Source organism: Haplochromis burtoni, unplaced genomic scaffold (genome assembly GCF_018398535.1).
Source record: "Haplochromis burtoni strain Fernald_Lab_line unplaced genomic scaffold, NCSU_Asbu1 Contig_203, whole genome shotgun sequence".
NCBI classification, from domain to species: domain Eukaryota; kingdom Metazoa; phylum Chordata; class Actinopteri; order Cichliformes; family Cichlidae; genus Haplochromis; species Haplochromis burtoni.
The window spans coordinates 436,649-461,553 of record NW_024582564.1 but is presented as its reverse complement, the minus strand read 5'-3'; the positions used below and the strand labels follow the sequence as shown (position 1 = coordinate 461,553).

At 42.8% G+C, this 24,905-nt stretch overlaps 1 protein-coding gene across 7 annotated transcripts in view; it reads right to left on the bottom strand.

The window, feature by feature from the left end:
- myo6a (myosin VIa) overlaps positions 1–24,905 on the bottom strand; it is a 145,761-nt gene that overhangs the window by 50,168 nt on the left and 70,688 nt on the right. For all 7 annotated transcript variants that reach the window (XM_014338054.2, XM_014338056.2, XM_014338057.2 and 4 more), the window contains exons 13-20: positions 22,008–22,165; positions 21,666–21,757; positions 19,686–19,758; positions 15,643–15,770; positions 14,363–14,458; positions 13,919–14,089; positions 7,432–7,470; positions 7,113–7,206 (exon numbers count right to left, since the gene is read on the bottom strand). In XM_014338054.2, the coding sequence (XP_014193540.1) occupies positions 7,113–7,206; positions 7,432–7,470; positions 13,919–14,089; positions 14,363–14,458; positions 15,643–15,770; positions 19,686–19,758; positions 21,666–21,757; positions 22,008–22,165 (851 nt within the window). The remainder of the gene's footprint in view (positions 1–7,112; positions 7,207–7,431; positions 7,471–13,918; positions 14,090–14,362; positions 14,459–15,642; positions 15,771–19,685; positions 19,759–21,665; positions 21,758–22,007; positions 22,166–24,905) is intronic.

Here is a 24,905-nt window from a genome sequence, read left to right as displayed (position 1 = left end):
AAAAAAAAAAAAAATGCTCTGAGCAGCTCACCAACAACAAAAGACCCGAAAGATCACAGATGACAGCTAAAGCACATGATCGCAGAATTATTTCCATGGTTCAGAAACAAGAGGTTAGAGAAAAACTAACTAAGGAGTATCACTTTCAAGAGCTTACAACAAGGTGCAAACCACTGGTTACACTCAAGAGCAGACTTTATTAGAATTAGACTTTACCAGAAAACATCTAAAAGAGCATGTGTAGTTAAAACAAAACAAAAGAAACTTGTTTTTTTTAATAAAAAACAACAACAACAACAACAACAACATGTTTTTTGGTGTTTTTTGTTTTTTTTTATAAATTCAAGACAAACCTGTACCAGAATGAAGAAAGAACGAAACAGCTGATGAGCTAATGTTAAAACATGGGCATGAATGGTTGCTGGGGAAAGCAGGTCACTGGAGTTTATTGATGACTGCTCATCAATGACTGCTCTGCTCAGTCCTGAAGTGTTCAGGGCTGTACTCTCTGATCGGACAGAGCTTCACAAAACAGATGAATAATGACCCAAATAAACTGCAAAAGCAACCTAAGTCTGAACCCAACAGAGCAGCTTTGCAGGTGTTAAACAAAAACAGAGACCCAGAAACAGGCCTGCAGAGGATCTCAAGATGTCTACGGGTTCTAGACTTCAGGAAATCACTGACTGCAATAGATTTTCATCCAAGTATTAAAAGCAGTGCTTATACTTAAAATGATGTCAGACTAGCAGTTAGTTTTGAGAAAATGTAGGACTTTGTATAAAAACTTCTGTAATTCCTAAAAGAATGATGCAGTACTTTTGTTAAGCACCTTGAATTACAGCTGCAGAAAGTCTGCACTTAAGTCATAAACATCTTGAATGTTTGATTTGAAATCCTCAGTGATGGTGTACAGAGGCAAAACTACAAAAGCTCTGTCATTGTACAAGTACTTACGGACCTGACGGCAGCTGTCAGGAAAAACAGGAACAATATAATTCCCAGAAAAACAAAACAGATGGCATTGTTATTTTTTTAGACACTGGATTGTGCAATCTGTTGTTAGACGTATGGGTAAAAATCAAAATACTCTCAGGTATACTGGCACAAAAATGGAAGTGAGCTTCGGCTGATCCCATTAATAGAACTTCCAAATAGAAAAAATTCAAAGCAGCTAAAGGCTGCTTAAAGAGCTTGGTCCAAACAGTCTGCGCATGCCAATTAGCATCCTTTATCAGACACTGCATATTCAGCTTTGTGACCCTTTCTGTCTGCTGCTTGTGCTGCCACAACTTTCCTCTGACACATTACATTAATCTATTTATTTAGACCGCCTGTAAACGGAGATCGTTCGCCATTTTTGAAGCATTGTTAGTCATCTCATTTTGCTCTGGAAGCTTCTATCAAAGGGCTCATTTTCAGGCCTCTTTCATGTCAAACAGATGCTGCTAATTGGCATTCATTCATCCTCTCTGCAGTATTTGTTCGTGTCCTTAAGTTGCTTTGGAGCTCATGACCTCCATCGAGTGTTTTTCCACTGATTTCGTCAACCCCCTCCTCAGCATAAAGTACTCTCACAGCCACGTTAAATGAGTTAACAGTTTAAATCACAGGACGGCACAAACGCAGAATATATGGCTCAAAGATAAAATAAAGAAATAAAATGACAACACAGCGTTCAAACTGCATAAGACGGAAGCATGCACCAGAGAACTTTTTTGTATTTGCTATGACACACTGAACATAAAACACAATCAGAGCCACTGCGATGTCGCTTTCTGGTTCGTGGACTTTGGCTGTACAAGATGTTAGCCAATGAGCACAGACTAGCTATTCCCCCTTCTGACTCTAATAATATAATTTACAAAATTATCTTGATGTTCAAACTAGAACTGAGACCATAAACTCGTCAGAAAAGTGTTTTCTGAGTTCAGAACAAGAAAGCTGTGAAGTGCTGGAAGTCGGAGGTTGACAGTTTCGTGGAGCTCAGCTATTTCAAGCTGAACATCACCAAGAAGACTTAGAGTTTATACAGACTTTAGGAAGCAGGATGCTTCGTTCTGCCCTGCAATCCTCAGGGGAACAGATGTTTGAGGTGGATGATGAACACTGTGGCTCAGGCAGTTCAGATATATGAACAGAAGCTGCGTAAGAACCGTTCGGTTTACGGTTCACACAGAAAGCACACTGGACCGTGCAGAATGACAGACGTCTGTAGGAGCACACGGTCTATGTTCTATCACGATGTGGTGGTCTTCTATGTGGAGTTGTGCTTGAGCAGTAGGGCGAAAACAGCTGATGCCAAGAAAATGACTGGGAAGGCTGGTGTCAGTTTTGGAAGAGGAACTGGTGGAGATGTCTAAGAGGAGGTCACTGAAGATACTCAGCATCGTGGACGATCCAGGCCGTGCGCGAGTCACCGATTGGTCACCACAGCAGTGAAAGGCTCAGTGCTGCACGACTGAGCACGGCAGGAGATCCTTTCCAGCTGTGGCTGTTAGACTGTATGACTCCTCTCTGTTCAACCAGTTAAAACACTTTAAAAATCTGCACATGCACATCAGCACTCTGATATCATACTCCATCCATCTGTTCTTTACCAGATGGGAGGATTAGCACTATGGTATCCTCTATAATTTATTCCCTGTTATGGTGTTTGCCAACAGCATTATTGTTAGAATTACCACTGTGCCACTTTGTGTCTGTTTGCACTATCGTACATTCTGATATTTATACTTCTCCAACCACAGGAGTCGCCCCCTGCTGGTCATGCAGGTTTAAGGCACTTCTGAAATGGCTACGCCCAACTGTTCAAACCCACAGATATCACTGTTTAAAAAAAAAAAAAAAAAAGCCTCTCCAGCATTAAATATCACGTTTCCGTCCCATTAAAGAAACAGTTTTGGTTTCTACAGACTGGATTGTACAGACTAACCATGCAAAAAGTCTGTGCTTCAGTTTCTGTAGGTGTAATGTCAGTATTTTATTAATCTCAGCATCCAACGGAAAAATGGCGGGAGCCAAACTGCTGATGCCACAGCTTCAGTACTGCTTTATTGGATGTGTCCATCTTTTGTTTACAGTCTATGGTTTTGCTTACATGACTTCGTTCCAAAATAAAGAAAAAAAAATGCATGAGGACATTCCCACAGCAGCGAGCATATCCAGCTTTGATACTGATATAATTTCAAAATAAGACATTTTAGGATTATTTTAACTTGAACCCTGGAGGCGCATCACTAACTGAGAGCAACAGAGACACTGCCTAGATTCCTACTGTGTTTAGCCTACGCTCACGTCTCTGCTATTTCATTAGTTTTCATTGATTAATAAAACTGTGGTGATGAGTGACAATCAGCAGCACAAGACACCGTCCGGAGCCCGAGGATCAAATTCAAATCTTCCCCATCATTACCTTCAGCCCATCGACCGCGAAGCACTTTCTTTTGCTGAATGACTTCCTCCGCCCGCTGCCCCGTGATAAGAGAAGTTCCCTCTTGTGTATTCAGATAAAGCTGAAAGTTGTTGAGTGCTGGCCCCGAGCTGAACACAACTCATATCGGGCTTTCAGCTGTAATTGCTGCACGGCTTCCTGTTTGGGGATTTGATATCATCTTTAATTGAAACATCACCCTTCACAGCTACATGGAGGCAATTTTCAGAAGTGTGGGCTTTCACCTTGGAGCCCTTTTGGGGGGCATGAAGGTATTAAAAGCTGATCTGCGCTTTTGTTTGAAGAAGAAAAGAAACCCTGAATCTGTGAGCCTCCCCTCCAGCAGCTGTAACACCACACGTGGTTATCAAGTCCTGCGTCTAACTCGCAAGGTGTATCACAACTTCAACGTGGACTGATTTACTTAAGCCCTCTAAGTCTATCTGTACTTTCTGCTCAAGGCAGCTCGGGTCAGACAACCCTGCCCCGTCTCAGGCTCAGATTAAATCTACATCTCATTTTCAGAGGTTCTCTGCCCCGGCTGTTGCTGAGCTTCCCACTTTGTCGACTGTGTCGAGCTGGTACACCGAAGTCTCTCACGTCTACTCCAGACCAACAACACTTCGATTCTCAGCACAATAAAACTGATAAAGAGTTCGGCGGGGTGCGGTATCTGAGCTCTGCGAGCATGAACCGAATCTCTGAGGATATTAAATCTGAACTCATCACTTCTTTACCTCCAAAGCCAAGGACAGGGAAGAGATGGGGGTGAATCTCACAGAGAGAAAAAGAAAATGTTTAAGAATAAGGCCACAGTCACAAGCAGGACCACAGGAAATACAGGCCATCTGGGTATGCTTAAAATACCGACTGGTTACAATTTACATTTACTTGAAAAAACAAAAAAAAGGCAGGAAAAAGTAATTAACAGAATCAATTTAAAATCAACTTTTGTTCTCGTGTTTAGTAAATCCTCTGTTATTTGCACTTTTCGTGAGCTATCAAATCGAAGCTGCATCAAAAACACATTTCAAATCCTTTTTAACACCTTTTTTAAAAATATAAGTCTTTTAACGAAACACATCTGTCGCAATTTCTCTTCTCGCAGTGCCGCCGTGGAGGTTGATTTACTGTGTGGCTTCAAATGGGTGTTGGGCAATTAATCACAGTTTAATTTGAACTACGAGCGATGAGCTCCAACAATTAGGAAAACAAGATCATTGGCATAAACAAGCACTTTGTTGCACTCGTTTTTATTTGGAAGCTCCCATTTTGTTGTGCGTGTTATTAATGAAGCCATTTCCTTTACAGATGTGCAATAAAAAACAGCATCACTCAGAAAACACATCACACATTTTTTTTTAAACAACCATCTTCAGGAAAAATGGCATCATTTTTTAATTTGATGGCAGTGAGATATGTTAAAGTGTGTAGCATCTCCGTGTTTTTTTACTAACAGCCTATAAAAATCTTCCTGACTGTAAATCATGAGCTGGAGTTTAATGTACAGTATGGGAGCAGATCAAAGCTTCAAAATAAAATCAAAGCATCAGCCTTCAGAATAAAATCAAACCTGACACAAAAAGCTTTCTGTTCTAAAATCTAAAATGAAATGCCGTTAATGTCCAAATTATTATTATTATTTAAAAAAAAAAAAGAAAAGAAAAAGAAATACAAATAAAATGACACCTCCAACGATGACGTCGTCCTAAAACCTGAACTGACTTTTAAAATGTGCCGAGCTGAGTTTTTCGCAGATGTGCTGCCAGCTTTGTGTTTCTGTGAGCTGTGAACCTTTCGGGATGGTGAGGAGAGAGACATGTAGTCCCTGAGTTTGCCCTGAACGCAGCACGCCTCCCTGCAGTGTTGCGTTGCGCGCACTGTGCCTGAGAGGAGTTTCTGCCTCAGAGGATAAAAACATGCAGAAAAGACAACGTGTCAGCGGGAAGAGCACCGACCTTGGATCGACTCTGCGTCCGGTCAAAGGCACAGAGGGAAGAACAGGCCTCATACCTGCTTCATCCACGAGTGGCTTTTCCACAGGTGAGCTGGCATTTGTGGGGACGATCAGATCAACAGCAGCTCTAAAGAATTTCAGACGGTTTGTTTTCCTGATGCACTCTCCTGCTTGTATTACGAATGAAATCTGCAGGTCTGTGTAACTGAAACGAAGCTCTACCTGAAATCGTGTTCTCGGAGCACACCGGGCCAAAACAAACCTGACGAGCTCCTTAATTACGGAAAAAATTAGCACATTCTTTTGGTTAGCAACTGTGTGTTACCTGACAAATATCATGCAGTGATCCTTCCAAGATGAGGGTCTCCTAATCACAACCTAATCACAGTCTGGCCAAAGGCATATCACCTTTGCTTGATCCTGACCCAACAGTGGGCGGTTTGGGTGCGTTTGATTTACAACACAAGACAGTGTGAGAGCTTTATTGTGGCGATAAAGACAGAGAGCTCACCTTCAGCAGTTTTGTCACTTTTTAAACTCACTTTGTTTTCCTTCTGTACAACTTTTAAACTCGTTTTTCAAATAATTCACAAACCTTGCTCTCACACCGTTGAACCCTTGTTATTTTCCCGCAGACTCGTCTGAAAAACATCCTTGTTTGTTGTAAAAGACGATGAGTCACTGCCTCCTTTTTGTCTCGCCCTCTCTCTCTGGTAAAATTTCTCCGTGTTTTTCGGAGATTTCGTGACATTTTGTTCTTATTTGCAGTCTCGGTGTCACCTGTAAAGGCGCTGCATGTTTTTTGTCATTTAAATAGGACAAATAGGACGTACTGATAACAGATGTGTGAAACGCGCTGAAGGGGAGATTATAAAATAGTCACACAGAAGTTTGTTTCTTATCAACAGCTGTGGACAGAAGGACAGATTTTTTTTTTTTAATAAGTAAACAATCAGCCGTCTTTGGACGTCAGACCTACGCACTGCTGTTTGAGGCACAGTTTATGGGAAAATCTCAAACCTCAGGCACACAGACAGTGCCAGAACATTAACTTTTACTAACAGAGAGCTAATGTGACACTTGTACTGTGAGGTTTTTGTTGGTGAAGAAAGAAAACTGTCCAAAACCATAACCATTGTAATAATGTGCTGCCATTTATGAACTGCACAGTTTTCAGGCCCCTGTTCTGTGGAACCAGCTTCCAGTTTTGATTCAGGAGACAGACACTATCTCTACCTTTAAGATTAGGCTTAAAGACTAAAGTGTATAGTTAGGGCTGGATCAGGTGACCTTGAATCCTCCCTTAGTTACGCTTCATTAGTTATTATTCATCTCTGTCTCTCATCCACAGCATGTCTTTGTCACATCTTCCTCCCTTACTGCAGATGGCCCCGCCCCTCCCCAAGTCTGGATCTGTCGGAGGTTTCTTCCTGTTAAAAGGGAGTTTTTCCTCCCCACTGTTGCCAAGTGCTTGTTCATAGCAGGTCATCTGATTCTTGGGGTTTCCTTTCTATTATTGTAGAGTCTTGCCTTACAATACAAAGCGTCTCGAGGAGACTGTTAAGTCTATTAAAAGTGTTCAAACACCTCAGAACAACGAGGCCCTGACATGTTTTGCTTCTTCAAAAAGACAGAATAGACAGGAAGTGATGTTAGAAGTGAAATGACCTCACTTCCTTCCAGGTGCAAACATTAAAATCAGAGTGTGCAGGAAACACTGACCAGAGCACTGCAGCTGGGAGAGGATCTGAGCTCCTTCAAACTGGTGACTGACCATCTTCAGGTTCGGCTTAATGCAGCGAATAAAACTGGAGCCCTGGAGGAGGAGGAGTTGGGGGGTAAAGAAACCAGAGAAGATGAAACAAGTTATTACACCAACAGCATGATCCACAACCTACATCACAAATTCATGGCATTCATCATATCGGGCTCAGGACGTGATGCACGGCACCGAGGGGGAGGGGAGGTGGGGACTGCGAGATGTACGGACAGGACGGCTCGCAACATCAATCATGTAAACAAAAGAGGAGCAAACACTGACCGTGCTGCGGAGCTTGTCCAGGAGAATATTCAGCTGGGTCTGCGGGAGACAGAGGAGGGAGACGCATCATCACTTTTATTCAAACAACTGAGAAAACCTCAAGAGACAGGCAGACACACAATCGCCCGACATCCATCATGTGACTGCAAAACTGGGTACGGGTTATTCCACATCACATCCCAATATTTTCCCAGTCATAGGCCGTAAGAATGCACGAGGAGTCTGTTCAAAATTGCTCCTTTTAAATCATTTTCCCAGCATTTCTGAGCCCTCATAGCTTCACGAGGACAGGAGATCCACGTTAGAGAATATAGAGAATAGAGAATATAAACACCCTCAAGTCCTGCTACAAACTTCATTGTTAAAGCCAAAGTCTGGTTTCTCCACTGAACATCACTATCATGTGATGTATCACGATGCTACTGTGGATGTTGATCTGCTTTCTGATAATTGACTAAAGAAAGCGTCACAAAGTGCTTTTACTTCAAATTTCAGGGGTTACATGACCATGTGGGATAGGAGGTTGCACAGTTTTAGCGTGACAGTCATATCAGACCTTCCGTCCATAATTGGCTGGTTTAGGTGGGATGTACCGCCTGAACCTGCACCTTCCTCTGAAAGCTAGCAGCTGTGCATCTGCACAGAGACGAGTGCCGAGGAGATCAGATTTGGCTAACTGGGCTGCAAACAACATACAAAAATCCCTGAAAGCAGCACATTTGTCCATCTGCAGACTGCTGCTGCTGTTAGGGATAATATGATTAAATAAAGTTGTTTTTTATGATTTTTACACATTGCTGTGCGCATTAAAGAGTTGGCACTCCGTGTAATGAAGGTCAGAAGCTTCATTCAGCGCCATGACTGAAATGAGTTATCGTGATTGACATGTAGAAGTTCTGAGGGTTTTGCAAAACATGCTTACACATCATGCTGGTTAAAAGTCGGGAGGATATTTTCTGGGCCTACGGAGTCCAAACACAATGTCCCAAACTTAGATAATAAGTAGAATTGGTAGAATGACATTTATAGTCAAAGCTAGGCAGGGAGGCATCTTTTCTCTATTTTTCCAGGAAGAGGAGCAGATACAAGGTAAAATTGTGATTGGAGAGAGAAGAAGATTCGCAGGGAGACGGCAGGACCGCCCTGTCTGCAGGCAGCGCTTCTGATACAGAACCAAAACCTTTGTAAATCTACATTATCAGCATATTCGTACCCAGTAAGCTGCTGGGTGCAGTTTCTGATCAGGTCTCTGCCTTTTCTTTAAAAAAATGTTTGTTCCAAACAACAGTCAGAGTTACAAGTCAGCACAGAAATGGATTCAGAGAGGGGAAACTTCTCACTAATGCTTGCATTATTAAAGCTTCTTGTAGCTTTTCTTGATGTGACTGTGGACACGAGGAGCATCTGTGAATGTGAACATATGCAAATGTAAATGATGTATACTGATTAGGGGGTATAATGGAAGACAGATGAGTGCACAGTGAAGCCAAGCAAACAGTGACAGATTGTAAAGGACGGCCCGCTAACGGCAATTAACACCACAGCAACGTCCTTGTTTGTCCACTAATGTGTTTGGCGGACACACAACAGCCAATCCAGGCTCGCAATGACGCCCTCGGCTGATGTGGCAAACACTGTCATATGCGAGCAGGAAGCTGTCTCGAAAACTCAATTTTTTCCCTCACGCTTTCACAAACTGAGCACCACAATAACTACAGAAGAAGAAGCTCTGCAGGCTGGTGAGCCTGACCAGAGAAGCAGAGCAGGGCTGAGGAAGAGCACCAGATATTTATTTTTAAGCATTTTTAAGGTCATGTGATGCGGATGAGGACACATGACGAGGACAGGTAGGGTCAGAGTTTAGTGAAAGCATGGACCCATCTTGCCTTGTATCCACTGTTCAGACTGACGGTGATGCGATGGTGCAGGGATAGTTTCTTGACCCTTCATTATTTAAAACCCAACGCCTTTTTCTGAGACCCTGCTGGTTAAGTTTCGGAAGCGTTGTATTAAAAATGCTTAAAAAATTATTTCGTCAAACTTTCTAAAAAGCCACTGCAGCACCTGTGCAAATTACGTTTAGTTTTTCAAGTTTTGGTGATATAATTAAGTAAAGACAAACTGCAGTGATGAAAAAACTAACTCACCATGTCTCCCTTAAAGCCACGGCACAGGTAAGGCTAAAACAGGCACGACAGCTTGAAAGCCTTTCCATCCATCTGCTTACTGTAATTGCTTGTGGAATTAACACAGTCATATACTTGGAGATGCTCTAATAAAATGATGGACTTGGCCTTCGCCTCATCCATTTTCTCGTGAGAGGACGTATGAGAGTGTGTTACGGCTTACATAACTCCCTTTTATATGCAGCAGCCTACATGTGCTGACGAAAAGCAGCTGTGCGGAACAAAAAAGCAGAAGAATGCACGGCCGGCCGGCCTCCGCTCCATTTAAAGGTTTAAATGTCTGTAAAGCGTTTATGATGTTATTTACATCTGCTGTCTCAGTCATGCTCATGCAAACAGACAAACAGCCACTAATGCAATCTGACCCGGTCAGGTCTGCTGTTGCACGATGACTTTGTAATTCATAACAGAGGAGCATGCAGATGATTCGGAGGCAGGCAGGTGAATTATCAGCCATGTCTGGATGAGCCTTTGGAGCAGGACACCTTTGTTATGATGTATTTGGTCACTGAAGTGGGGCAAAGCCACGGTGTCTGGTTATAATGAAAACCTGCACGGATCACAATCTCCCTTCATCGCTGCAGCTCCAGGAAGCAGCGTCTCCATCACCTCCACCGTCTCGGATTTATCACTGCTCATTTTCCCCACCCCGCTCGCCTCTGCACCCACGGCTCGCCTCCCGTCTGGGCCCTCCGGTACACCTTTTGAACCGTAATCATAGCTCGAATAGTGAGGGCTCAGGAAGGGGAGGAGGAGGAGAAGCGCCGGGATGAGGAAAACACAGAACACACTAACACACGTAATAACGACTAAATCCAGTCTGCACGGACTCGAGTTAAACCCTCTCGAACGACCGCGGGATGCTTTTGCTGGTGCAGTGGCAGACAAACATGACTTGTTCTTTGTTTTCCTGAAAGCATCAGTTTAGTTGATCTTCCACGCTGGACATTCACGGTTTTCAAACATTCTCCTTGTGCGTCACAGAAACAGTGCAGCCTGAGGCACATCCCCAAATCCAAAAGCAATAAACCCACAGGAAACACTGACCTTCATTGGACAGTTTCAGCTGGTCAGCTGACCTCACCTGGCTGAGAATATAATCCAACAAATTTGATAAAAATGGCGCTACATTAGAAAAATGTCTGCTTCATGTAATTACCTTATCACATCTAAATTTGAAGTGTATATTTATCCTCACATACTTTTAAATTCGCTGCTGTTCTGTGACTCATTATGGTAGGAACTTTCCACATAGCCTCGTGATGGAGAGCCACAGTACTCAGCTGGACAGAAAACCAGTGGACCAATCCTGAAGAGTACTGGCCCAATTCAGTCAGCAGACTATGATTAAAAACACTTACTGTGAGGATGACTACAAATAAGAAGAGATGCCTGAGCCTACCAGGAATAACACCTGAAGCTGTTTTCTGACATATTTTATGCCTACTTATAAAACATAATGACTGGATGTGCAGCAGAAATCAGTGATTCGGTCTCTGTCTATGCAGCTACCCTTGGAAAAACCTGGAAACTGTTCTAATGGTTGTCAAACCATGTCTATGTTCATCTACACTGAGGTGTGAGAACTCGGCATTAAAGGTCGGGGGAAGGTCTTCAAACGTCGTCTCCATGGGGTAAAGCATTAATATTGTAAAAAAGGGTCTACTTCATCCCAAACTATGATTGTTTTATAAACTTAAACAAACAGGAAGTGGAAATCAAACTTAAGATCAGTCTCATGCAAGACTCCTTACTCCTCCATACAAGGCTCATTGTAATGGCCGGCAGATTCTTTGGTACCGACTGTGCTTCATAATAATCCTTCATCACTTGAATCGTCACCACTTTTGGATAACTTATTAAGAATTTAGACAAACAGCTGCTGCTCAAATCCAAAGTATCCAGCCGACTCCGCACCTCCCGTCTTATTGGTTTGTCACTAAAAAACAAGAAAACCGGCCACAGTGAACTCGTCCCTGTGCTCTTCAAAGCTAGAGCACTAAAATTCACTGATCATAACATTTTATTACAGAAACTAGAAGCTGTTAGTTAGAAGTTAGTTCCACAGGGCTCTCAACTAGGCCCAATACTTTTCTCATTATACATACATTCTTTGCTATGCAGATGACACGCAGTTTTACGAATCTGTGAAGAAGGATGACACAAATCATTGAAATAAACTACAGACATAAAGGCCTCAATCCGCTGTAATTTTCTACTTCAGAAAATTCAGAAAACAAATGATGTTTATTCTGCTTGGTCCTAAAAATGGCATTACGCTGACCTCCAGCAACACCGGGTGTGATTTCTGACAAGGACATGTCTATTAGCTTACAAATTAAATAACTAAGAACACCTTATTCAGCTAATGCTGAAAAACTATTTCATGCATTTATTACTTCGAGGCTGAACTATTGCATTTCATTATCAGGCTATTCTGAAAGCTGCCAAATGTAAATTAAACAGTGCAAACGACTCCAGACCTCCTTTCTCCTTAATTTGTCAGGAAATGGAAAGAAACGAGGCCCCTCGTGGAAATGAAACTCTTATCAGTCAATTGTTCCAATTAATTTTAAGCCTGGAAAAAATGCAGGGCGAGGTTAAAAATGGCCTCCAGTAAACACTTTTTCCCTCCTGCTGTTGTTTCAGACTTTTGCAACATAGGCCTGTTATGAATGTTGGAGGACCGGTTGATATAAATCACTGTCACTGTACACGTGAAAATTAATTTATTGTGTTCCCGCGTCTTTAATTTAAAAAAAAGAAAAGAAACAAATCCTGTTTGTACTGGACACCTCGCTGCTCTCTGGCTTTGACCCTGTTAAATACACCTGGCCATCACTACCTCAGGTTATCTTTTCTCCATTAAATATATATATTTATATATTTTAGGAGGGATGATTGAGTGGAGCCAGGCGCTGTGGTTTTTGGCTCACCTTGCCTTTGGTTAGGTGACACATTAGAGCGCACATCAAGGTGAGAGGCTGAGCTGGATGAGTCACGATGGAGGAGAATAAAAATCCTCCGTTTATAACTCCAGCTGACAGCAAAGACGTTGCCATCTCTGTGCTCAGGGTGAAAGAGAGACACTCATCTGACTGTTTTTAGGTGAAAAATTATGTTCTTGATGAAGATTTCATACATTTACTTTGACTCTTTGTACCTACAGGACGTCGGAGGTGAGCCTGGGCGCTGTCAGCTTTATTATAACAATCAGTCAGACATGTATATAATGAGGCAGACTAAACATTTAGGAACTATTCTGCTTAATGGAATAGAGTAGAGTAGCTTTGCATGATTCACAGTTATCATCATCGTTATTTATGTTAAACTAGGCCTCTGCGCAGCCCCTCAGATTATCCTCTCACGATGATTTTAAAGCATTTAATTACCTTAAATTTTAAAATGACATTTTAAGACTTTTTAAGGATGAGTGGGAACCCTTGAATGAGCCTGCTGGCCTCTGGATTTGTGCATATCTCATCATCGCTTCATCGAGCAATGATGAGAATTTGCAGCTCAAACTCTGAAGCTCACGCTGTGCCCACTTAAGGTTGGAGATGAGTTCAGCGGGTAAGGAATAAAGGGAGCAGATTGTAGGATGAAAGTGGATGGCGAGGAGAACAGCCGAGGTGAAAAGAGTGATTTCACATTGTTTGGGCATTTGAGCAGAAACACCTAGGTGAGGTGAGGTGCTTCGGGCATGTCCATCTGAGAGTCCACGGGGCAGGCCCAGGAGATGCTGGAGAGAACTCACTGAGGGTATTCTGTCAGCCCTCAAGGGCTTATTCGAGCGACCTGTACTCTCACACCAAAATCTGAAGAGTCTTCAAATTAGGCCCGAGTTTTCCCAGCTCAACCAGTTACGAGCTCCTTTTAGCCTCGGGGTGTTTTGTGTAAGCTGACAGAGGCCTGCATTTTTGATAGCTACATAACAGGTTTGCAACATTGCTTGTATCAGATCATCCTAAAATAAACATACAACAAGCATTTAGTAAAGAAGAAGTGTGAGTATGAACTGGCCGGGGCCCAAAGTGCCGCCTGAGCAGACTGGGCAATGGGATGAAGTCTGGAGCACATCTTTAATTCAAGCCATTAATGAGGTGTAGCAGCTCCGTTTTATTTTTTGACAGACAGGACGTCTTCATCAGAGTCAGACGAGCCAGTGGTGGCAAAGACTTTTAATTAGCCTCAGCCTGTTCTCCACAGAGCAGTACATGTCCTGGTGGTCATAAATATCTACAAGTATTTGTATCACACATCGCATGTTGGATTGGATCTTTTTTTTTTTTGCTGCTCACCTTAAACTTGTTGCCGACGCTGATGAAACTGAGTTTCCCGGCCTTCTGCTTCACGTCTTTGCTGTTGTTGGAGTTCTCGAACAGCTCGCGGACGAAGCGATCCTTGGACTCGCTGACGAGACACTCCAGAGACATGTGCAGGGCGTCGTTGTTCTTCTCCACAAACTTGGTCTGAAGGAGAAACATTTCAGCGTGAACGGGGCGCTCGGTTCGAGTCTCTTCTTTTTGTTCCCGTTTCTGATACGCCTGCTTAACTGCAGAAGGAAAAATCTCTACACGATTTTATGACTTGAATCTCTCCGCAGCTACGCTCGGTATGTTTTTAAAACTCTCATCTCAATGATGGCACGCTTTCATGTTAAAAGTTGAGTTTTCTGCAGTCGAGTGATCAGAGAAAAGAAATGATTCATTTTGAAGACACCGCAGTGTGTTCTGGTGACGCACCGTCTCGTAGCACACGGCTCCTGCAAAGTGCCTGATGATAAATCCTTCATCGTCCCTCACGTTCCTGTGGACGGTCAGCTTAGACTTCCTGGGTACCTGCAGGGCACACACACACACCTGATCACGGGTGGAAACACACACACACACACTAAAACTCTGCAGACTCAGCAGAGTTCATGCATGCTTCCCATTTACGATGGAAAACTAATTCCCAGTCCTGCCAATCACTCGCTGCTGGGAAGATTAAGATTTGATGCCAGTAATTTAACCGTCAGTGAGATCACCTCACTCTCAGGCTCCACGTCACTCCACTGAAACTCAAAACTTCAAGTCAATATCAAAAGTTCCCATTTTTTGTGTTTACCAATATCATCAATATTATCCAAATTATCAATAAAAGTTTTAAAATTAAGGAGCCATGGGAGAAGGTGAAGCTCCTTGTTGATAAGTTATTGTTTAATACTGCAGATAAAGTGCTCCTCGGCTAATAATCTTTAGTGGTGACAAATATCAGAGCAGTGAGTCCATCATCTCGTGTTCAGGCTGTAGTGCCACCACCTTTAAATGCAGTTGGTGATATCAGCTGTTCTGCTCTGCAGCATCACTGAACCCTGCGTGCAGGCACAGGTAACAGATTTGCACCTGCTGCAGGTCTTCAGACCCAGTCTAAACATTTACTCATCGAAACATGTCAATGTGAGAACGTGCAGCTTCTCACATTGCAGTCTTTGTCTTATAAAGTTTTTTGGCTGCGGTTTGGACAGAAGCAACAATTTCAGGACTCAGTTTGGCGACAGTCATTTTCACATTTACATATAAAGAACAAATTGTTGGGACACAAAATGAGGTGAACCACTTGAGTTTTCTATTAATTTAATAGATCTTTTAGCAGCTGGTAAATTTACAAAGCCGAAAACGAAACTAGAACTTCCTTTACCTGAGAGATAGGAGGAAAAAAAGCACTTTTTCCAGCTCTGCGTTTGTAATCTGTAGTCTCTCAGGTTTAATATCAGCCCACCCTGAATGCTGCCCAAGAGGCCAAAACGGGGAAAATAAGGTCTAAATAGGCCTTGCAGCAGATTATTTGGGGGAATGGGGTAAAACAAGAAGACTCAGACAAACACATAAATCAGCTCCAGTTTTTTCTGAGTCTAAAGATTAAGCTGAAATGATTCAGAGAGAATCTCCTGAGTAAATCAAACATTCCCTGAGTCCCATAAAATCCTCGCGTTAAAAGTGGCATGCTTCCCTGACTTTCCTTCCTTTGTGCGGTCACTTACAGTCAGGCGGAAGTGGTCCTTGTGTTTGTTGTGAACGGTGTCGGTAAAGTGCTGGTCACTGGGTTGAGGTAGACGGTTCTCTTCGTCCAGGATGTCCAGGATGCCGACCACCTTCGCCTCCACCAGGTCTGCGGGGAAAACCGTGACAAGCATGAGAAAAATAAACGCTGCGTGTCCTCTTAATGAAGCTGTGGCGGATCACCCCGAGGCTGACGGCTACACGACCGATTGAATCACGGAGGGTGCGATGTAGGCAAATTCAAATTAAAGTTTAATCGAATGGGAAGAGGTGTGGAGATTGTAACAGTTTCTCCTTGACCTGATCTGACTTGAAAGGTGATGGGGACCTAATTTACCAAATCATAATTATTATTATTGCATTAGTGCAGTTTAGTTCTCTCGGATGGTGCAGAAGTGATTTTTATTTTATTAGTTTAACATCAAATCCTTCTCACTATTAAAAGTCATTGACCCATTTTAAAGAGAAGAGCCACGGCTCAATTAAAGGACGTAATGAGCTTCAAGCTCCTGATGACGGAGACTGGGACACCCGAGGACTCACTGCTTACTTCCTGTTTTGTGCCGTGCACCAACTTTTGCTCCTTTCTCCTACAAAAGTATCAAAATCTAACGTGATGGAAGTTTGATGCATTTTTATTTCTGCAAGGTCCTGACATGGAAATGTTAAGTAAAAACCAGTTTCTCTGCATATTTAAGTCAAAAACAGTTGTACATATAAAAATAAATGATTAAGTCTCATCATTGGCGAAGCCCTCTGTGTGACTTTGAGAGATCAAAGCTGTGAGTTTTACAAAGACAGATTCTTTTTTTGAACCATCCTGGGTTGTGAGCATATCTGATCACACCAGGAGAGACGTGAACGGTTATTTAAACAATCAGAGAGAGCATAAAGATAAATGGAAGCTTCCTGTTACTATACAGAATATTACACAGCTGAACCTGGTGTTGTGGTATTGTTTTATTTCTGTGTACTGAGGAAAAATGAACTCAAGTAATCCACCTGAAGAATATCAGTCTTTGTAAGGACATCTGTGAAGGTTCTCGGTCATCCTGGTCATGATTGTCTCAGGTGCTTGATCTGAAGGCAGCCGTTCTTAAAGATGTTCCATCGCTAATCCAAGAGACTCATGCAGGTCTCAGATATGTAACTTCTAAGGTGCAGTCAGGAGGTGGTCCTTAGAGTTTTTACGGCTCTCTATCATCACGTGAGCCGTTGGGGTCACGTGATGGCTCATGGTGTGAGCAGGTGTTGAATCTCTTGTGATGGGTTCTCAAGACTGTGTTATAGGAGGCTGACAGGTGGTGTCATAGACCACCACTTTTGTTCAGTGATGGAGACAGATGGATTCCTTTACTCAAGAAGCTGAAGAGCCTAAAAAACAACTATTTAGGAAGCTCATTTTTAACCTTTAACAGCTCCTCTAAAAAATAAGAAGCTGGAGAAAGAACCTTCCCTTTAAATGTTCTGAATTTGCTACAGATCCTACTTTCAAAATGTTATTTTAAAGATTATTTTAACAGAAAGAAGAAAATAAAGGAAGAAGGTGAGGTCTGCAGTGACCGACAACACGCCTGTGAAGGAAAAGCTGTCAGCGCTGAACAAACAGCCAGCAAACTGACAGAAAACTGAGGCGCAGGGGAGGAAGTTTACGTGGGATGACTGACTGATTCAGAGGATGACGTGGGGGATTGTTTAGAAGATATGATTACCTACCTACGTGAGCTTTAGCAGTCTTTTTCAGTAATGTTTCCTGACAGGAACTGACATGCTGCACAGTAGAGGCTCTTTGATGGAGACTCCTACTCACAAACTATTCAGCAAATGAAGGTCAGCAGAGCTTCGAGCAGCAAAAACCTCGGGAGGCATCCCGTCATCTGCCCCTCCATTGCTCAATCCGTCCACCTTCTCTCCATCACAGGAGACAACCAGCAACAAACGAAAGCGCACATGGCTGCACGAGTTAATAAAACCTGAATGAAGTGAAAGTAACGCTTCGAACAAACTTCTGTGACGTTAAAGAACTTTTTAATAGTTCCCACTCCTCCGCCTCCTGTTCGTTTCCATCTCTGCCTTGTTCTGTGTGCAGTCACGTGGCCGCTGCTTGTACAAATGTAATTTTCTGCTACATCAACTGTGGTTTTTACGTCCCCTGAACAAAGAGGAGCTTCTCCTTTTATAACACGCAACGGGAATCCAAACCAGCAAACAAACAACCGCGTTTCGGTAAGCTACGAGCCAGCGAGCACAGCCAGCCTCCCGCCTCCCTGCAGCTCGCTCTGCTGTAGTTAAACATCTCATACTGAAAGCACAGAAAGCATCATTAACCTCCTTCCCCTTAGATTGCCCTGTCACATCAGTCTCCCTCCATGTTTGTGAACTATTAAGACACATTTCAGTCAGGACGGGAGTTCACAGGCGTGGGGGCTTCGTCGTTCGTCCTCTTTGCGGTCTTTGAAGCGGCACCGAGGCTCGGAGGTCAAAGTGAAGAGAGGCAGCTCTCCTAAAAGTGAGGATGATGAGCACTGAGGTGGATAATGAGCAGCTTTTACAGGACACACTTACATATAGGGCTGACATATAAATGCAAAGCTCTTTTTCTTTCGTATACAATAAAATTTCATCAGGCCTAGCTCTCCTTTAATACGGCACACTGCAAATAGACTATTTCATTTTTAGGCGACACCTTTGAACTAGAGCTGTCTTTTTCAGTCTGATGTACCCAGTGGACATCAACACATCCCCATAGACTGTATAATAACGACGGGCACAGCCATCTTTGAAGCAGTGCTATTTTTGCATGGGAGTTAGCTAACCCCCCCTCAATTAATCAGAACCTAATTAGTTCTGATTGGATCTCGTTTCCCCGAAAGGTTTTCATCTCATTTTTATTCGTTGACAGAAGTTTCAGTACGTCATGGTTTTCGTCCTCATGTATTAGATTTTATTTAGCTATTGTGTTTTTGCCTGAAAGAAATTACTGTTGATGAAACCTATGATGAAAATCAATGAAATGAACACTGTCTGGAAGTCAGCTATTTATTTTGGAGTGCAGATTCTGAACTCTAAGGATTTTAGGCATTGATGTGTTGGCTCCTGAAATGACCACATTTAAATCAGAGGGCGGAGCGAGAGGTTATCGCTTGGTTAGCGAGCGGCATTCATAAACTGTATTGGACGCAGCACACAAAGATTCCCCCGATATCCACAGACACTGTAAACGTGCTTATTTCAGCCTTATAGTTGGACATTTCAACGTTAGAGTCTAATGGGGATTCATTCACTTCAGCCTCGAGGTTGCTTCTCGCAATAAAGTGCTGCACAAAGTGTTAAAAACTCAGCCAGCATTTGGTCTCAGAGCACTTACTCTCAGGAAGAGATTTTAATGGGTTTATTACACTTTGTTTGTGTGAGATGAAATTTTATAGTAACAGCTCGAGAAGTGAAAACAGCTGGATGAGTCTGTGTTTCTTTAGGAATATTAAAAAAATATAGCTCTAAATATTAATATAATAAACCACACAAAAGATAAGATGTAGCACTGATCAGAGGATCAGAAGGAAATCTTGCTTTGTGAACTAAAACAACAAACTCTCCACATTAACGGCAAAACTTTGTGTGAAAGCCGCAGGTGGGATTTTTAAAGATGCATTACTCTGCTTGCGCTGAAGGTTTAGTATCAAACCAAAGGGATTTACTTCCTCATCAGCTCTTTAACTCTTGCACTGGTTGTTCCAGAGCAGAAAAGGGGGGAAGCTGATCAAATCCCCTCCACACATTCATGCACCATCTAGATATTTAAAGAGGAATTTGAACTGCTTTTTGCACCTTTGTTGGGTATCTGAGGTGCTCAGTTGGAGTAGGGAATTTTTCACATTATGCTCTATGCACTAATAAAAGGAATGGTGTAAAAGAGAACAAATATCAAACCCCTCTGCAGAGAATTTCATCGGCACAGAGGAGTGACTGCAGCTGCTCTGAATGCACAATCACGCGAGCTGAGCAAGGAGTGGCGTCTTCATACCTATGCAGTCCTGATTGTCGACGTAGTGAACCTCGTTGACTCCCAGCCCCTCCCGCTGGTACAGCTCTTGCTCCTGGAATGCAACAGAGAAACTTCTAATGAGAAATCATAACGGTATTCACGGCATGCCCGGCGTTCGTCTAACGAGGGCAGGGACGGCTCGGAGGTTCTGCCTGGGGGGCATTCAAGCTCTCTAACAAGTGGCGCTTAGGCCAGGCTTTCTGCTATTACACTTTCATGCAAAAATGAGCATCTAAAGGTGATGGGGCTTTTCATGCTGCAGACAGATGTTTGGGCAAACGAGGAGTTTTAAAGGTAAGAAACAGACAGCCGCTGTTAGAACACAGTCGAGGGAAAGTCAAACACAATCCAGTGTTTAATGTGGCCCTTCTCTGAGGTCTGCGGTTTACAGACAGAGCAGATGATTCAATTACGGCACTGATCCAAAACTCTGGATTCTGCGAGTGAACTATGATTACACGACAGTCTGACAGAGGGACCTCAGGGTCTTCAACTAAACAGCATTTCTTTTGTTGGAAACAGCTCCCGACGACAATAAACCCATTAAGGAGGCTGTGGCTTTCCAAGGTCAGCAAACGCTGTGTGTTGGCGGAGGTCTGAGCGCTCGAGTTCCTTCTCCTTTATTATAAGAAGACCTTCAAAGAGAGCGTTGTTATTTTCCCCACACAGAAACGCAGCTTTTCACAGACTTGGACGCCGTCAGTCTCCGTGCCACCTGTTGCTAATGACTGTTTGGGTGCTGATAGAAGTGGCAAGTGAAGAGTTTCATCTGAACTTGAGAGGATGTCAAGTGAAAGAAAAGAAACAACTTCTGTTCCAAGAAGAAGTTTACTAAAATCAGCACGAAACTTCCCACCTTTCAATTCTGAGCTTTGTTAGTAGCGCAGACAACACACCGGTCTGCTGTGGCGAGACGAGCCTAAAGGCCGGTCCTTCTACGAGGTGTGTTCACAAAAGTTCAGGACTTTTGTCGATGACTCAAAAATGACAAATCAACTTTAAGGATCTCCTAACTTTCAAGGAGAGCTGTCAAATCTGTCATAGCGGCCGTGCTGATAATGGGCCAGAAAAACCATCAAAAGATGGTCTTAAACGAGGACCACCAGTCCTCTTCAGCAGATCGTCTTCCCTTAAATGTCCTTCACTTCCTGTGGAGTCTAAAGAGCGCCATTTTGACATAGTGGATGAGGTCTTGAACACTCTGCAGTGGAACAGGTACAAAGGGAAATAAAAGGAAACAGAAAACGGTCCAGCAATGCACAAGAAGATGATCCTGAAGGGATCATCAGCCAGATTTATATCTTAGTAAGGTTTCTGACTCTTACAGATTTTTAATTCTGAAGCTTAGAAAAAGCAACAGATATACTTTTCCACCTTAAATGCGAGTCTAGCTCACATTTAAGGTGTTAACATCTCTACGCTGAGAGAACAGCGCAGGTAAAGGTCCGTCCGTATCGGAGGTAAATTCCTGCTGGATGCTACATGCTTCAGAAAAGCTCCAGAGAACACAGGGAACGGGAGTCTCTCCAGAGATCATGTGAGGATCTGATGTAAGTAGTGTGAAAGGCTCAGCCATGGAGCCAGGTTGAGGGTATTTGGGCATGTGTCTGCTTAAAGTGCAAATAAAAGGTAGAACTTAGTTGAACGGATGGAAAAGTTTTCTGACATAAACAGCAATAAACCTGAAGCACACTTTCATATTAAAATAAAACCTATTACAGTAAAATTCATGTTTTGCAGAGATGAAAATTTAAACTTCATGTTCAGACTTTTGGAAAATGAAAACTTTGCAACCTGCAATTTGAAAATGTGGCATCTAGTCTCAGAAAAGAATTGCCTGCAATAAGAAAAACACTTAAAGTTTAAATGGAGAGTCCTCCACAGATGTCTGCTTTGATTTGACGGTGTTTGCCAGCGGAGGTGAGATGGTGCAGGGTTTTACTTTCAAACAGCTCTCACCTCTTTCAGGATCCGCTCGTTGAAGAACTGCTGCAGCTTCTCGTTACAGTAGTTGATGCAGAATTGCTCGAAGCTGTTGTGCTCAAAGTACTCTGCAAATATATTCGTTACACAATGTGTGTCAGAGCAAAGTGGACTATTACAGGATCTTTTCTGAGGTGATGTGAGCTTTCAAAACGTGCATTACTTCGTTTTTGCCTCCTTAGAAAAAATGTTATCAAACCAACCAACAGGTTTTTTTCCCCTTAAAACCATCAAACAAACATTTCTTAGTTTTAAAAACACGTTCTCTATAAAAACCTTGAAATTCTGATGTTTTTTTGTTATTATTGTGATACTGACCAAAGCCAGCGATGTCCAGGACGCCGATGAAGTTGGCGGAGGAGTCGAAGGGGAAGCACTGGTTGACTCTGGTCACCACGTGGTCAAACAGACGGCTGTACACGGCCTTTGCCAAAGCGTCCCGGGCGTTGTTGGCCTGCTCGACTTTGAGTGGCACTCTGGGAAAGACACAAAGATAACAGGTTTAAATAAATCAGAGATTTTAGGTTTTATTTTCACTTACAGATGGTCAAATAGGGAGAAAGTGTAAAAGTTAAACCATGTGCTCAGGCTTCCACTTTCAAAAGCAAATTCTTGTTCCACAGAAAGATCCCAGCAGGGACACTCGGACATAGCAACCTCTTCTCTCTCCCAGGTCATCATATAATGCTCAGGCAGCTATAAATGCTCAATACCCAGTGCTGCTGGCTTTAACTCCCCTTTTACTGGTTTTCTGCTCCAGGCATGCAACTCCAGGATTTAAAAACACTGAGCTTACAGCCCAAAACAACAAATCTGCCACGTCTAGATAAAGTGTAACGTGTACTTACACACCTGCAGATAAATGCTGGGTTTAAATGAACCGGGCTAGCTGGACCTTCCAAGCAGGTAATTGTGTTATTGACAGCTGCAAAGAAAGAGGGATTGGGTGGGAGGCAGTGGCCATAAAACGGCGACAGAAACCATAACTGGCAGCGAGTTCTGTGGAGGTACATTGTAATTGCTTCAGACTGAGTGCAGACAAAAGGAGTGACCTGACGGCAGAGGCTGGAGAAAATACACCGCATTAATCTGCTGCTGGGGCCGAGTTTGTGAGCCGGCTTTACTTCTGGACTTTACTTCAGCACGACTGCAGTGCACTCAAGGACACGCTGGGAAATAACTCCACACGAGTGGCACTCAGACGACCAAAGCTTCCAATAACGACTCCCAAAGTCCTCCTCCCTCCCTCGGCGGCAAATTATCTCCTCTGCACATACCTGTATAAGCCACACATGATATCAGGGGAGTTGTGATCCCTGCAGGTGGCTCGGTTGGTATTTTTCTAATATATTATGCTGCAGGATGACCTGAGCCAAGGGCAGACCTAATAAAGCTGCATTTCCAGTCTATTTGCATACATGAAAACATACAGTGAAGCGCTACACATTTAGATTTTAGGCATCGTGAATTTATTCTCCAGCATGTGCATAAATATACATCTTTGCTCATATAGATTTCTCTTACCAATTAAAGCAGTTATTTTCACCAATTGAGATCACCTTCAGCTACATTCTCACACTTAGAATTCATTAAAACTTTATTATTAATAATAACAATAAATTACTGCTTTAAGAGAGTGGTAGGCGCTACCGTCTATATATCTATATAAACAGGAGCTGCAGCTTCTCTCTGGAGTCATTTTAAAAGTGGTGCAGCCCATTAAGAGGAGCCGTTTGCTCAGTCATTACCATCTCAGTTAGAACAAGGAGTCCTGCAGCAGATGGTCCGACCGCCCCCACAGAGATCGATCAGCTATATTACCCAAGATGCTTCAAACCACCAACCTACCTGCTAAGTTTCTTAGAATTTAATGGTACAGAAGACGTCCTTATTTTAAAGCTTTTCCCTCTTTACTGCACTTTGAGTAAAAAGCAGATGTTTTTTGTTTTGAAGGCACATCTCAGGCCTTTGGAGGCGTCAAATTAATAAAACAAGACAAACATTACGAACTCTGCGTTTTTTAACCTCGGTGTTGTGAAGCAGTGTATTTTAACCCAAACTGTGACCGTTTTCTTAACCCTAACCACCACACAGTTTACCAGGGAGTGGAAGTGAAAGTAAACACGGATCCATTCTGGGGCCTTTATTGTTTCTGTTACATCTGCTCCCTCTTCACCACATTTTGAGCACTTCTAAGGACATTTTTGTTCACCGCTATGCAGACGACATACAGTTATATATCTCTAACTCTTTGTTTCCAAGCTACAGGGTTTGCACAGGTCCTTAAACTCTATTAACAGTTAGTTTGCTGATAACTGTTTCCAATTTAATGAAGAGAAAACAGGCCTTGTTTGTGCCCCTTGCTATATTTACTAAAACGTCTATCGGGAAAGTGACTCAGGTTTCACTTTAGAGATTCACATTAAATCTCTGGTTTGCTTTTTCTCTTTTCTTTTTTTTTACTTATGTATTTTTTACTTATGTGTTGCATGTATAGAAATAGGATTATTCTAATTCCTTTTTCACTTTTCTCACCATTTTCAGAACAACCTAAGCTGCTCTGTGCTGCAGATACAAGATTTTAAAAACCCAGAAGCCCCTGTGACTGCAATCAACTCTCAAAATTAAGCATCGGAAAGATAAAAATGATATGCTTTCCATTATATGTGACAGCTTAGCCTTCGCAGAGTTAACGCTTTTAACAAGTGAGGTTCAAAATTAAATGTAAATATAACCCGAGTTGCCCTTCAGAATGTAACGCAAAGTGTTTTAGCACTTAGCCAAAGTTACAGCCACAGAGGGGACCTTAAAATCGGACTCATCGCCTATAACCTGTCCTGGAGCTCCTCTCCTTCACGCTTGCCCTCTCTCCATGTTAAATTCATGGCGCCGGGGCACCGCAGACAGAGGTTCTAACACTGCAGAGAGCCCTGCTCATTTAAAAACCAAGAGGTCTAAATGTCAGGGCAACATAATGTCAGAACACTAATCGTACAAGCAGCCTAATATGTATTCCCTGTGAGCCTCAGTGCTGAGAATGTGTTTCTTCCTCTTCTCTCTCGGTGTAATTACTGATGTCGCCTTGTGTGGAAACTCTGCGCTCTGAAGACGCCTGCTGGCCTGCAGCTGCTCCTCGGCCCCGTCCTCAAAGACACCACATGCGCAAGAAGATTGCTTTTAAATCAGACTTCTGAGCCAAAAAAAGCAGCACTCACA